The 16,084-nt window shown below is 42.9% G+C and overlaps 1 protein-coding gene across 1 annotated transcript in view; it reads right to left on the bottom strand.

Annotated features, from left to right (window-relative positions):
- Nucleotides 1–11,846: 11,846 nt before the first annotated feature.
- Nucleotides 11,847–16,084, bottom strand: part of ATG5 (autophagy related 5) — a 362,013-nt gene continuing 357,775 nt past the window's right edge. Inside the window, exon 8 of the mRNA XM_082249796.1 lies at nucleotides 11,847–12,584. Within this exon, the coding sequence (XP_082105922.1) occupies nucleotides 12,448–12,584 (137 nt within the window). The 3' untranslated portion in view covers nucleotides 11,847–12,447. The remainder of the gene's footprint in view (nucleotides 12,585–16,084) is intronic.

Genomic DNA, 16,084 nt, shown 5'->3' on the forward strand with positions numbered 1-16,084 from the left:
CATGAAAGACAGATCCCTCCTCCTGTCAACACCATCTATTCCCCCACACCTATTTTGTACACTCTGATAAAGTAAGGGGAGTAATGATTGTGGTAAGCAAATCCCTTTCGTTTCACCTCAATCACATAGACGCCGGCCCAGGTGGACACTATCTAATCCTAGATGCTCTCTGACAATGTACCTCTTATCATAGCTAACATCTATGCTCCCAACTCACACCAAAAACAAATCTTCAAAACAATTATGAAAAAACTATCTCAATACTCAAAGGAACGCATGATTTTATGCAGAGATTTCAATTATATAATTGACCATTCGCTTGATTCCTCTAAACAACACAGACAATGACCCACAGCCCTCAATTCACTCATTCAATTAGAAGACCTATATGATCCCTGGCGGTGCTTACATGGGTCAGAAAAATGTTATACTTCCCAGAGTAACTGCTGCACAAAAAACCTACTCCCGAATTGATCTTTTCCTGGAACACAAGCAAACTTTGTCTCCCAAACCGAAAAAAAACTTAATAACAAGTTCATGTGCGTATAAAGGCAGGTGTCCCAATACTTTCGGTGATATAGTATATATACATGTATATATATATATATATATATATATATATATATATATATATATATATATATATATATATATATCGATAATATAGTTTTTAAGAAAACACTTTTCAAAGTGGAGCTTTCCTTTATCTGTCTCTTGCAGGTCACACAGAGCTATTTATACACGCCGCCTGTAAAACTAGGTTTATGGTGACTACATTCAGAGTTTTGTCACAAAAACTGGTTTAGTGTAACATTAGCTGGATTTCAGAAGTTAGTCATAACAGTTGTATAAAAATAACTTATGGATACCGTGCATTCAGATACAAAAGTTGAACACTCGGGTGTACATGTATAAACAGTCTGGATGCATTTTGTAGTGGCTTTTCTATTCTTATGCTTTGCTTTTGCGTTGTTTCTGAGGGTTGTTTTTCTTGAACCATACATTTAGTCAAAATATGTGGGGAAAACCCAGTAAGAATGTAACTATATTAACTGTACATTTAATGATTTCGTTACTGTACTGTACAGCATCTTAACAGAATTTAACTCAACTTTCACCCGAAATTCAAATTTTTTCTAAATAGATTCAATTTGTAAAATGTATAAAAACACGGGTGAACGTTGTATTAATCCTGTGTGAAAACATTTAAACAGACTCTTGAGTGTGAACAGATAATAAAACATGATTTGTAAATTGATTGTTGCAGATTACTATGCACCATTTTAAAAAAAAATTGGATTTTTTGTCTTACCGTAAAACCTTTTCCTCTGATGTTCATTGATAGACACCGCTCCAGAATCTTCTTGACCATTGGGTTAAGCTGCCCCCTACAGGAGTAGGACATAAGGCAGGAAAAATCTTTACTACGCCTATGGGGCAGTCCCAGGGGATATACTCCCTCTCCCTGCTATAGGCACTTAGTTTTGTTGCAAGCAGTGTCAGAAGAAATTTAACCCAACTCAATAGAGGGGTGGGTGCTGTGTCCTCTTTCGTTCATTGACGCTCCAGAATCTTCTTGACCACTGGGATATTCCAAAGCAGTGTCAAACATGATGGGTGGGAAACAAAACACAGAAAAATTTCCCAAAGGCTAAACCTAGCCAACCAGGTAACATGGAGCTCAACCAGGAACTGGAGCTCACCTGAAAAAAACATACAGGAGCCTCTCAAACAGCAGCCTGCAAAACCTTGTGGCCAAAAGCAGCATCCGGAGATGCCAGCATATCTACTTTGTAAAATTTTGTGAAAGTGTGCACAGACGAGCATTTAGGCTCCTTGCAAACCTGCATCACTAATACCTGATAGCAGAATTCCCAGGAGGCACTAAACGCCTGCGTAGAATGCGCCTCAACAGGGAAAGGAGGAACCTGATCCTTGATTGAATAAGCCTGCACCACCGTCTGTCTGATCCATCTGGAAATGGTCACGGCAGATGCAGCCAACCCCTTGCGAGGTCCATCCGTAAGGACAAAGAGTGAGTCTGGTTTCCTAAACGACTCGGTTGCAGCCAGGTACACCCTGATCGCCGAACCACATCCAGAGAATGCAACGCAATCTCCTTAGGATGCTTAGGCTTAGGACACAGGGAAGGCAACACAATGTCTTCATTGAGATGGAAACAAGAGACAACCCTAAGAAGGAATGACTGACAAGGCGAAGCACCACTGTGAACCACCAAGTAAGGTGAACGACAAGACAAGGCAGCCAGCTCCCACACCCTGTGTACAGAAGTAATAGCCACCAAGAAGGCTTTCCTCTGGGACAATGTAAGCAGAGGAATCTAGCAAATATTTTCGAAAGGCGGTTTCTGAAGAACCGATAGTACCAAGTTGAGATTCCACTGAGGCAACGGAGACTGCTCTGGGGGAGCCAAGTGGTGAACCCCCTGAACAAAGGTGCAAACCAAAGAATGCCTAGCCAAAGGATGTTAAAAGAAAATCACCAAGGCCAAAACCTGGCCCTTGATGGTACCCAAGGCCAGGCGCTGTTCCACACCTCTTTGGAGGAACGCCAAAATTCGAGCCACCGAAAAGGAACGGATGGAAATCCCCAGAGATTCACACCACGTAATGTACGACTTCCAGGCGCGATGATAAATCTCCCTAGAGGTAGATTTTCTAGCTTTGAACAGTGTGAGGATCATAGAGTCAGACAACCGCCTGTCCTTCAGCACCTGGCTTTCAACAGCCAAGCAGTTAAAGCCAGCGATGCAGGATGGAAGATCGACCCTTGAGCCAATAGGTCTTCTCTGAGAGGGAGTCTCCAAGGGACATCTGCGACCAGCCATACTAGATCTGCATACCAAGACCGGCTAGGCAAGTCTGGGGCCACTACTATGACCAGAGTTCCTTCTGCCCCGATCCTTCGCAGAAGTACCGGCAGAAATTTTAGAGGAGGAAAAGTGTATATCAGACAATACTGGCCCCAAGGAGCCACCAGTGTGTCTGTGGCATCGGCCAGAGGATCCCGAGAACTCGGCACAACATCCACTGGAGTTGGTTCAATGCCACGGCAAAGTGGAGGAAGCACTGATACCGGACATATATCAGGATATGGAGGTAAGCGTTCTTGATATCAAAAGAGGCCAGCAGAAACCTTTGATGAAGGGATGCCACTACCGTACGAATGGACTCCATCCAGAACTTCTGAACCAACGCAAAGCAGTTCAGGGCTTTAAGGTCCAGGATAGGACAAACCATGCCTTCCTTTCTGAGAACTGTAAACAGGTTTGACTAAAAACCCCGAAAACGTTTCAAGTTTGGAACCGCTACACCCGGTTGCAATAGCAGGTCTTGTACTGTCCCGAAGAGACCACGCAAGGGGTCTAGGGTCAAACACAAGTTGGAAGAAAAGCTCTCTGCAGGATAAGACCGAAACTCGATCTTGTAGCTGGACCGAATTAGCTCATGGACCCACCAGTCTTGAATCAGGGAGGTCCACAGGTCCGGAAAGAAGAAACGACGTCCCCCCACCCCAAATACGGGTGAGGGTGCCCCTTCAGGCAGAAGAGGGCTTGTCTGCAGGCTTGGAAGGACCTGCTCTCTGCTTACCTGGCCAGGGCCTCTTGGAATCTCCGGAGGCGGACCTAACGGATTTGGATCCTTGGTCTTGAGATCCTGAGGAACGAAAAAGCCGATTAAGAGCCGAGAAAAAAGGACCACATCTGCGACGAGACTCCTTGCCCCTGGGAAGCCTGTGGGAGTAGAGTATTCTTCCCTCCTGTAAGTCCCTTAATGATTTCATCCAGGGAAGACCCGAACAGGCGATCCCCACAAAGGGGGGGTCCCATAAGGCCTTCTTGGAAGCTTGGTCCGCAGACCAGCATTTTAGCCATATCATGCGCCGAAGGACCACTGCTGTCACGGACAGCCTAGAAACAAAGGAAGCCGCATCCAGAGAGGCATCACAGAGGAACTGCAACCCCTGGACCAACTGGCCGCCAGCTCTGCAAAGGCAAGGGAAGCTGTTCCCACTCCGGATCATGGCGCAAAAGCTTTGCCCATTTCGTCAAGGTCTGGGACACCAGGGCAATGGTGAACCGGCCATAGTAAACATGTGTTGGAGCAAGGTCTCTACTCTCCTATTAAAAGGGTCTTTAAAAGCCAGAGACACCTCCACCAGAATTAGAGTAGATTTATTCAGCCTGGAAACCTGAGAATCCACCACAGGTGGGACAGTGCACTTTTTTAACAGGGACTCTTCAAAGGGATACCTTCTAGCAAAATGCTTAGGAACTGCCACATTGCGTTTAGGGCAACCCCACTGACTCACAACAATTTTGTCAAAATAGGCGGGAAAAGGAAAAACCTTTGCCGCTTTTGAGGATTCTCGTGTACCGAAGGGGTCCACGCAGCTGCATCCTCCATCTTTAATGTTTCCTGTGCCGATACAATCAATGCATCCACCAGCGCTTTTTATTGCGTGGCTCTAGTAGACGAGGAATCATCCTCACTATCAGAGCACTTAGGGTGCGTGGACGCAGACCCAGTAGGGCAACTCGTGCCCACGGCGGTCAGATCAGACTCAGGATCTCAGGAGACAGAGAAGGCAGGTGAAAGCGGTGGACGTTTTTTGCTGGTCCGTTTATGCAGGACCATATCCATATCAACCTTAAGACACTAAGCACTCCAGGGCCGCCGCCAATGCAGACAGGGTGGACTGGGATTCAGAAGGGTCCACAGCCTCTGAGAGGGGGTCAAGTGGTGAAATATACTCCAGGGGCTCCATGGTTATTCAGGGGAATCATACAGGCAAAAAATGAGAAACACTGCTAAGTGACCCCCCCCGCCGCCATGCTAGGGGCACCACAAGTCCCAGCACAACTAGCCGCTGCTACAGCAGAGAGAGGGAGAGCCGCAAGGCACCCACAGGAACTCACCACCCCCTGCAGGCACAGAGCAGAATGCCGGATGCTGCACACCATGCGGAGATTAGAGAGAAAGAGGAAGTCCAGGATTTAGCATTTGAGGTCCACCGCCGCAATCACCACCCATAAGGCTCCAAAAACATGGCCACCACTCTATTCAATGGGAAACCACAAGAAAATGGGCGCAGCCTACACAAACATGGCTGTCGATATATACAGCCAGCCATCCACAACAAAATGGCGGCTCCTGAGACCCACAGGGGACATTTGGACAGTAAAGGGGGACCCTGGACAACTTCCCCCCAAATACCGTGCATTCAGCTGCCGGCAGCACGCCCCCATCGCCCGCTCGACTCCCCAAAACGCACCTGAACAGGTAGGGCCACCCCCTTGAGGGGAAAGGAGGGGGAGCTAGGTGTAGGTAGATGGGGGTGGTCCACAGGAGACCCCGATATATGGGGGGACGCTGTGTGGTTAAGAGGGGAACTCGGGGGGTTCGACCGTCCCAGGGAGGGGCCCACATCAACCCCAAAAGGCCATAGGGGAAAAGGGGGGACACTACTTACCATACCATGGAACCGAGTGGGGGCCGCTCCAGGCAGAGCACCACACCATTGGAATAGGGGTGCTGCGGGCCAGGAGGCACGCTGTGACTCAGGCCGGGACCAGGTTGTATGCGTCCTTGCGAGACATTTAACTCACAGGCCAGCCCCCATCTGACCTAGCTCGGAGCCGAGGCCTGCACGCGCTTACTGGCCAGACTGTAATGATCTAGAATTTTCAGTCCGTCACCCAGTCCAGCAGTTAATTGTTGTTCTCACAGGAACAGAAAATAAAAGAGGAAAATATTCTGTTAAAAAAAGTAAAAATGCTAGGAACAGAGATCCCAGCAAGGAACAAGGTTCTGACTCCTGACTAGGCAGGAAAAAAGTGCCTATAGCAGGAAGGGGGAGTATATCCCCTGGGACTGCCCCATAGGCATGGTAAAGTTTTTTCCTGCCTAGTGTCCTACTGCTGTAGGGGGCAGCATTACCCAATGATCAAGAAGATTCTGGAGCTGTGTCCGTCAATGAACAAAAGAGAAATTAAACTTTATGGCCCTTGTGCAAAGAGCAATAACCCAACTGGTGTTATTAGACTGCCCAAGCTAAGCCGACTTGCCTAACCACTTGCCGACCGCCGCACGACTATCTACGTCGGCGGTCAGCCCCTCACAGGCAAACTAACGTAGGGCTACGTTGCTTGCTTGTGAGGGTCTAGGGAGCGAGCGCGCGCCCCCGGAGGCGCGCTCCCGCTCCCGCGTGGTCACGGACCCCCCCCGCGCGTGTGACCAGCGGACCCGATGTCCACTGGCCACTCGGCGATCGGCGGGGGAGAGGGAGAATGTCAGGCAGCTTGTGTAAACAAACTCCCTGTCATTCTCCTCGCTGTAAAGACACTGATCACTCGGATCTAGTATGTAGATCCGTTGATCAGTGTCCTTACAGCTAGAGCCACAGCCAATCACAGTAGAAACCACGCCCCTAGGGACACACACAGCCCCTCCCTCCCAAATAAAGTTAACCCCTTCACTACCAGTGTATTTTTACAGTAACAGTGCATATGTATAGCACTGATTACTGTAGAAATGTCACTGGTAACCCCAAAAGTGTCAAAAATGTCAGTCAAGGGTCCGATCTGTCCGCCGCAATGTCGCAGTACCGCAAAAAAATCGCAGATCGCCGCCATTACGCGTTAAAAAAAAAAACAACAAAAATGACAGAAATCTTTCCCTTTGTTAGTAAACGCGATAACTTTTGCGCAAACCAATCAAAATACGCTTTTTGCGATTTTTTTTACCAAACATAGGTAGCATAAAACAAATTGGCCGAAAATTTTTTAAAAATTTTGATTTTTACATTTTTTTTGGGGGGAATTTCATATAAAAAAATGTGAAAAATATTGCTATTTTTGCAAAATTGACGCTCTTTTTTTGTTTATAGCGCGTGATCAAAAAATCGTACAGGTGATCAAATACTACCAAAAGAAAGCTCTGTTTGTGGGAAAAAAAGGACGTCAAATTCGTTTAGGTACAGCGTCGCACGACCGCGCAATTGTCCGTTAAAGTCACGCAGTGCCGAATCGCAAAATACCCCCTGGTCGGAATGGGGGTAAAATCTTCCGGGGCTTAAGTGGTTAAGATCACCTCTGTGTACCTGGATTGAAGTTATAGGGGGAACTTTAATAAAGCTGGTAAGACACTTTTCTGGGATTATTGTCTTGTTAATGTACTGCACCAAATTATTAAAACAGTTGCAACACTTTTGGTTCTGACCGCAACCCATGCACCAAATTCAGGTAATTCAAAAATGCGCCACTTTTAGACACTGGGGCATTGAATGCGCCAAATTCAAACTAAAATACCAATAGTTCATATCTTACGAAAGTGGAGCCAATTAAGACTAAATCTCTTTTGGTGTATGGAGAGAAACTGGCAGAGACTGATTTTGCAAAATTGTGTCTCGCATGCATTCTAAAAGTGGCGCAGCATGCACCAAATGCAAGTACAAGTTCTAGACAAGTACAGTGCCTTGAAAAATATTCATACCCCTTGAAATTTTCCGCATTTTGTCATGACACAACCAGAGACGTAAATGTATTTTATTAGGATTTTATGTGATAGACCAACACAAAGTTTCACATAATTGTGAAGTTGAAGGAAAATGATAAATGGTTTTCAATTTTTTTTTTACAAATAAGTATGTGAAAAGTGTGGCGTGCATTTGTATTCAGTTATTACTTTGTAGAACCACCTTTTGATGCAATTACAGCTTCAAGTCTTTTCGGATAGGTCTCTACCAGCTTTGCACATCTAGACAGTGACATTTTGGCCAATTATTCTTTGCAAAATAACTCAAGCTCAGTCAGATTTGATGGAGAGCATCTGTGAACAGCAATTTTCAAGTCTTGCCACAGATTCTCAATTAGATTTAGGTCTGGACATTGACTGGACTAGACTAATGTATGAATATGCTTTTATCTAAACCATTTCATTGTAGCTCTGGCTGTATGTTTTTGATCGTTGTCCTGCTGGAAGGTGAACCTCCGCCCCAGTCTCAATTCTTTTACAGACTCTAACAGGTTTTCTTGTAAGATTGCCCTGTATTTGGCTCCATCCATCTTCCCCTTCAACTCTGACCAACTTCCCTTTCCCTGCTGAAGAAAAGCATTCCCACAACATGATGCCGCCACCACGTTTCTCAGTGGAGATGGTGTGTTCAGGGTGATGTGCAGTGTTAAGCCCCGTACACACGTACCGATCGCCGGCCGAACGATCGGCCGTCTTTTGTCCAGGGCTGTCGTGTCTGTTGAAAATTGCAAAAGACTGCACACGAATTTTGTCGGCCAACAACAGCCGACTGCAGAAGTGATGTCATGTGATGGTTAACTTTCCTTGTCTTTTTTCTTTTCTGAGCATGCCCAGTCTTGCAAATCTGCTGTCTGTCGGCCGAAATCTGTACTGACTGGCGAACAATCGGCCGTTCTGGTGTTGGCCAACAAAAATTTTAATGCCTGCACGACAGATTCTGTTCGGCCGAAAATGCGCTATCGGCTGTCGGAAGCATCATACTAACAAGCCTACAATCGGCCGATCGGTCGTCGGCCGAATATTTACGGCCGACAATCGGTACGTGTGTACGGGGCTTTAGTTTTCATGCGACACACAGCATTTTACTTTTAGACCAAAGAGTTGAATTTTAGTCTCATCCGACCAGAGCAGCTTCCACATTTGCTGTGTCCCCCACACGGCTTCTCACAAACTGCAAATGGGACTTCTTATGGCTTTCTTCTTGCCACTCTACCATAAAGGCCAGATTTGTGGAGTGCACGACTAATAGTTGTCCTGTAGACAGATTCTCCCAGCTGAGCTGCGGATCTCTGCACCTCCTCCAGAGTTACCATGGGCCTCTTGGTTGTTTATCTGATTAATGCTCTCCTTGCCCGGCCTGTTGGTTTAGGCGGACGGCCATGTCATGGTAGGTATGCAGTTGTGCCATACTCTTTCCATTTTCAGATGATGAATTAAACAGTTCTATTTTTTTTTTATAACCTAACCCTGCTTTAAACTTCTTCACAACTTTATCCCTGACCTGTTTGGTGTGTTCCTTAGCCTTCATGATGCTGTTTGCTCACCAAGGTTCTCTAACAAACCTCTGAGGGCTTCACAGAACAGCTGTATTTATACAGCAACTATTATGTGCTTCTTTGTGTTGGTCTATCACATAAACTCCCAATAAAACACATTTCGGTTTTTGGTTGTAACATGACAAAATGTGAAACATTTCAAGGGGTGTGAATACTTTTTCAAGGCACTGTACATGGCTTTGGCGCATGCTGCACCACTTTTAGAAGACACTTTCGTAAAATCTGTCTGCGTCTTTATGAATTCAATGGAAATGTGCATTACCAGATTAAGCAAGCACTATGCCATAAAGTTTAATAAAAAAAAATATCTTGGAAGTATGAAAACGTGTCTTTAGAGATATGAGACTGATATTTGCATTGTCAATGACAGAACGTCAAGAAAGGTGACTCTCTTATTACAAGGAAACTGCAATGTCAGAAAAGTAGAAGCACTAAGTACGTCCATCATTGTCCAACCACTGGAAATGGAAGTAAATGGAAGGAAATTAATAATAAGTGTTTATAATGGGTGGTGTTGTACCAGGGACTCTCTAGCCGTCTGTCAGGTTTGAGATTACACACCACCTCACTCTCCCAAATTAGAGTCAGACAGGATTAACAGCAAAAAGCTGCAAAAGCTTTATTTAACTGGCTAATAACATGTCACATCCGTTACTGGGAAGGTGATGAAATGCTTTCCAAATGATCAATAGGCAGTGCTTTGCTTGTCACGTTAGTTTACCTTTCTTCATATTAAGGGAACTCTAGGATATGATGTTTTTCGATTGTCTGGATTTACGCGCACAATCTCAGAAGACATCACATATCATACACAAATTGTTTTCAGAGAGTTTCAACAACTTTTCATTGATAAATATGAAAAGGCATCTTATTTTGGCAAGTGCTGGTTTTACAAAGTGTGATAGACATAAGAAAATTAACAGATTTTACACACCTGACATACCCAATATAAATTGAAGAAAAAAAAAAAACCACAATGCACTGATTTTTTTTACTCATATTTTCAATCTCATTTGAAAGTGCATAACAAAAACATATCTTACAAAAATAAAATAAAAACTTTATTCTGTTACTGCATACACTATATCCTACAGGATTTTCAGACTTTTTCAACCGCTTTCAATCGCAAAACAGACTGAACGGATCAAACTAACCTCTCGCCAACAGTTTCTATCACAAAAATCAGAATAAGTTGCCTTGCTGCAACTGATTGTTTTTGTTCAAAAACGGGTTGAACCTGCCTGGAAATTCCCATGTGTGTAAGGGCTCATGTGCATTGTGGCATGCTGTAAAATTTGGACAAATGTTTTGCACCCGAGAGCCACAGGTGCTGGGTACAGCTGCCCATAGAAAGCAATGGCTGTACACAGGTATACAACATTACTTGTGTAAACTCACGCATGTGTACACCCTAGTTGTAGACTGTGTCCAGGGTTGTAAATCCTTACGTATGTGCATGTTTATACAGGTAGCAGCATACGCCCACTGCTTTCTATAGGAAGCTGTCCGCAGCACCTGTGGCTCCCAATTGGGGAAATACACCTGAATTTTACAGCGGGTGACTGTGTGCAAGAGCCCCAACTTTATAAGTTTATCAATTCTCTTCAAAGACTTGCAAGATAATAATAATGCAGCTGCACCCTTATCTGGTAGTAGGGGAACACTAGCCACACATATTGCAATATCCCATAGTTTTGCTAACAACTTTTTAGTGCAGCAGCCTTCCCAAAAATGTCAGGTTATACCCAGCCAGGTAGGCTCTTCCACTATACAGCTGACTGTTGGAAGAATATTGTACAATCAGGTTGTACACAGATGTCGAGCATCTGCAGCTGTGCATTGTATACGTCAGCATAAAGAGAAACATTAATAGCTCAATATAATTATTACATTAGTCTGTAATATACAAATAACTGAATTAAAGTTCGCAGCTGTTAAAAAAAAAAAGAAAGGAAGAATGCTGCAAGACCATTAAAATCCCAGGGTGCTTCACTTGGTAACCTCTGACAATACTGGTGTGTTGAAGGCTGCCCCCCCCCCCCCCCCAGCAGTCCTCTGTCATTTACTGAGGGTACCAGAGTGATGGGCTGATACCACAGTATTGGAGGGTGTGAGTCAGCCTTTGAAACTACCAGAAAGAGTCAAAGCTAGCAGACTAGTCAGTTCAGAGTTATCCTAACGGACAGACATACGTCAAATGCAAAGTATTTGCTTCTGTTTTACATGGAGGGGACATCCCTCGAATAATGCTCTTTTTAGCAGCCGTGGAGCTCACTTTCATTAATAAGTTGATGAAAATATTTATTACATATACTAGTGTTTCCCAAACCTTTACTCAAGTACCAACAGTTGATGTGGCTATATCACTGTGCTAAAACACAAATTACCCTATCTACACATTGGTGAGGTTGTCTGCACAACATACACTGCTGCTGGACACGTATGGGAAACACTGAACTAGTATACCAAAGCTAACAGCAATTAGAAGGTCATGATAACTGAATAGTAAAGGTACTACATTTTCTGACACCAAAGCTACTCCTGACAGGAGATTGAAGACTGAAAAAGAAAACCTTCCTGCAGATTTTTCCATACAGAAGTGTAAAAAACATCATTATGTAAGTGCATACAACATGTGCTGTGCTGCAGAGAGACACTGTTTTCAAAAATACAACTAAAAAAATGTTTTTGTCTTTTTTTTTTTTCTGTTCGTGTGCAGCTAAAAGCTCTCGCTTGGGAGATATTACATCATCCTAGTCAGTCTTTTCTTTTTCCTTCATCAGCATAACATATATGATTTGAAGAATATAGTCTTTTTTAAGAATATAAATCTCACTCATGCTCTGTTAAAATTTGTTATAGAGTTTACTATAATACATTGTAAACAGGAATACCACCAGCACAGCTTCTGTTACTTAGATTTCATGTTTTACTTATACATCTTTCAATGCCTTTTCCATGTTGAATAAACCATCAGATCAAAGCAATCATTTTCCCTTTTATAAAAAAAAAAGTTGAACCTTGGGTACACAGTTGAAAACAAGTAGAAAAGAATCAGCACACTAGTTAGTATAAACCAGGAACAGGAGGCACATGCTGTCACTGACTCTCCGATCATAAGGTTGTGTGCTGAGCTACAAAGCAGCAGGTAGTCTCAAGCAGATCTCCTTGTTCCAACCAGGCTCAAGATGTGGCAGAGCAAACCCGTCAATGTCATACTCTCAGCTCACAAGAGCTCAATTAGGTTTTTGTCAACCATAACTCATGCTTTGACATGAGTTTGGAAAATCCTCTCCAAATGTGATGGTCTCTTTCACTTGAGTGCCCCATGTCCTTCAGTCAATGGGCTGTGGAACAATACATATGTGGAGGAAGTTGTCCGGATAGCTGCAATATTCACTGAGCCACTGCAGGGGAGTCTCCAACATAGGCTCTATACCATGGATCATCACCTGATACTTCTTTTCTCCATCTACAACAAAAAGTAAAACTTTTTTTTATGAAACAGTAATTAAAAATATATATATATATATATATATATATATATACTGTACACACAAAGATTAATAGACTTTATACTACAGTGCCTTACTTATTATCCATTTGGCACCTAAAACAATACAACCTGCAATTAGTTAAAAATTAATCAATCATTACTCACAGGATCCTAACGCTTTACAACCTGAACTTTGTCCCAGCCACAGTATATAAGGTATCACTTATGTACAATCCATACCACTTCTTCTCAAAAAAAACTAAAATAAAAAAAAATTAAAACTCCAAATTTATTATGTAACTAAAAATGGTGAATAGAGAAAGAGCCCTACGCATTTTAGGGGGAGGTCTAAATGATAGTCTTAAACTATAGAAATGTTTAAAATAAAGGTAGTCTTCTTGAATTTTACAACAATCTGTACTGCACACTTTCTAATGTTTTTCTTTATCATTTGCTACTAATACATTTATAAAAAGATATGGCTGCCCAGCAGCACTAGGGTCGTCCGTTTGAATTCCAACCACATCACTACCTGCACGGAGTTTGCATGCTCTCCCTGTGCCCGCATGGGTTTCCTCCAGGTACTCCACTTTCCTGCCATGCGCCAAAGACATGCTGGTAGGTTTATTGGCTTCTGTCTAAATTGGCCCTATTACATGTATGTATGAATGTGGGTTAGAGACCTTAGATTGTAAGCTCTTTGAGGGCAGGGACTAATGTAATTGTATAATATATATGTGAAGCACTGCGTAAATGATGGCGCTATACAAGTACTGTATCTGTAATAAATAAATGGCTATGAATGCTGCTTCATAGTATATTGCATATAGAAGTAAGTACCTACTTACACAACAAAGGCAGCTTATGATATTTGACTGTAAAGCACCTACAACAATTTCAATGCTTTATTTTTTAATGAGAAAGCTACATATTGCTTTTGCACCTCACAAATATTATAGGATGAAGCAATTTTAACCGCTTAAGGACGGCCCCATGTAGATATACTGTGGCAGGGCGGCCCTTAAGAGCAAAATCACGTACCTGCATGTGATTCAGATCTTCGACTCTGGGGTGCGCGCGCTGCCGAGCCCCGCTCCTGCTTTGATTGGACACAGTGGGAGCCAATCAGAGGGTCTGGCGGCCGGGATGGCCGCTGGGACCCATCGATCATTCAGAGGAAAGGCAGAACAGTGGCCTGCCTATGTTAACAAGGCAGACCGCTGTTCTGTGAAGGAGGAAAATGGAGATCTTGTGCTTCTGCTAAGTAGAAACACCGACTTTTTTTCCTCCAGTCACAGCATTCTTCCGACAGTTAGAAAGCACTCCCTAGGAGCACACTTAACCTTTTAATTGCCCCTGATGTTAACCCCTTAAGAGTGATTGCTCTTTGGGTGACAACACTGCAGGATTTATTGTTACTGTGGGTCACCCCTGTAATATTATTTTACTAGGGTTTGATTTTGTCAGGAGATCCACTGACTCTTAATTTCCTTCAGCAGGATGACAACCATGGATCTACTGGCAGAATCAAACCCTAGGAAAACTATGTTACAGGGGTGACTCAGTTTAACCATAAATGCTGTCTTACTATTTGGCAACAGTCTTACGTAAATTGAAAAATGCTTGATAAGAAAAGTTGAAGAAAATAAAGCATCAATAATTTAACATAAAAATGTGATCTATGAAGCTGTTAAATCAATATTGGAATAAATGCAAAACATTGTGGCTTGCATTGTTCACGCACTGGTAAAATTAGCTAATAAAGCAAAACTTTCTTAAAAAAAAATGACTAGTAGTGTTTCTCATAATTTTCTGACCCTGGGAAAGAATATTTTTAGCATGTTCGTTTGCAAGTCATCTATGTTAATGTACTCGGAGAATAAGTATTCATTGTCAATTATTCATTCCTGGCTCTCCAGAAATTCAGCACAGGAGGACAGGAGACATCCTAAGCTGTTTGGTAAAAGGGCTTCAAATTGAAGTTGAGTCACTCTGTCTGCCCAAACTGCATGGAATGTTTCTCTGAAGGAGACATCTCACACATAGTATACACTAAATTCATAAATCACATTCGTTATTGGGAAAAAAGTACTTTTGCTTTAGGTTTGGTGCAATTAAACATTCATACTAAAAACCTTAATGGACAGATACAAGCTTTCGGCTCCCCAAAAATGCATAATGCACATTCCATACAGCAGACAGATTGTGTACCACAACTACAAATCCGTCTGAGTAACTTAAAATGCATTATCTGTATAAATCTGATGTGGTTTGTAACCAGCAGTGCTGAACTTGATTCACTTTATTTTTACCTCTCTGTTGGGACAAAATAAAATTGCCCACAGGAAATGGAAAAATGGTTTTCTACACAACAAAATAGTTTATGATTGTAACAAATGACGGCAATTCTATTCATTCAGCTATGTAATTTGACAAAGGCTAAACTGTAATTATTTATATTAGGTGTTCTCAATAATATACACATACATATGTCCGTCCATTTAAGCCAGTCATACATTATACAATTTTCTAATTCAATTTCCTTTAGATTTACCTTTAACTATGTAGCGAAAGGACCTGCCTGACTGCATACAAATTGAAAGTGTTTAGATTTGACCTCATCTTACAGTGCATCCAGAAAGTATTCACAGCGCTTCACTTTTTCCACATTTTGTTATGTTACAGCCTTATTCCAAAATGGATTAAATTCATTATTTTCCTCAATATTCTTAAAGAAAAATCCCATAATGACAATATGAAGGAAGTTTGAAATCTTTTCACATTTATTAAAAATAAAAACAAAAAAAATCACATGTACATAAGTATTTACAGCCTTTGCTGAATATTTTCTTTAAGCACCTTTGGCACCAATTACAGCCTTAAGTCTATTTGATTATGATGTTACAAGCTTGACGCACCTATTTTTGGGCAGTTTCTCCCATTCTACTTTTCAGGACCTCTCAAGCTCTATCAGGTTGGATGGGTAGTGTCTGTGCACCGCTATTTTCCAGATCTCTCCAGAGATGTTCAATCGGGCTTAAGTCTGGGCTCTGGCTGGGCCATTTACAGACATTCACAGAGTTGTCCTTTAGCCACTCCTTTGTTATCTTGGCTGTGTCCTTAGGATCGTTGCCCTGTTGGAGGATAAACCTTCGCTCCAGTCTGAGGTTCAGAGTGCTCTGGAGCAGGTTTTCATCAGGGAAGTCTCTGTATATTGCTGCATCTCCCAGCTCCTGCTGCTAAAAAACATCCCCACAGCATGATGCTGCCACCACCATGCTTCACTGTAGGGATGATATTGGCCAGGTGATGAGCAGTGCCTGGTTTCCTCCAGACAGGATGTTTGCCATTCAGGCCAAAGAGTTCAATATTTGTTTCATCAGACAAGAGAATTTTGTTCCTCATGGTCTGGGAGTCCTTCAGTTGTCTTTTGGCAAACTCCAGATGGGCTGTCATGTGCCTTTTACTGAGGAGTG

Source organism: Pelophylax lessonae, assembly GCF_965119305.1.
Source record: "Pelophylax lessonae genome assembly, chromosome: 3".
Classification (NCBI taxonomy): domain Eukaryota; kingdom Metazoa; phylum Chordata; class Amphibia; order Anura; family Ranidae; genus Pelophylax; species Pelophylax lessonae.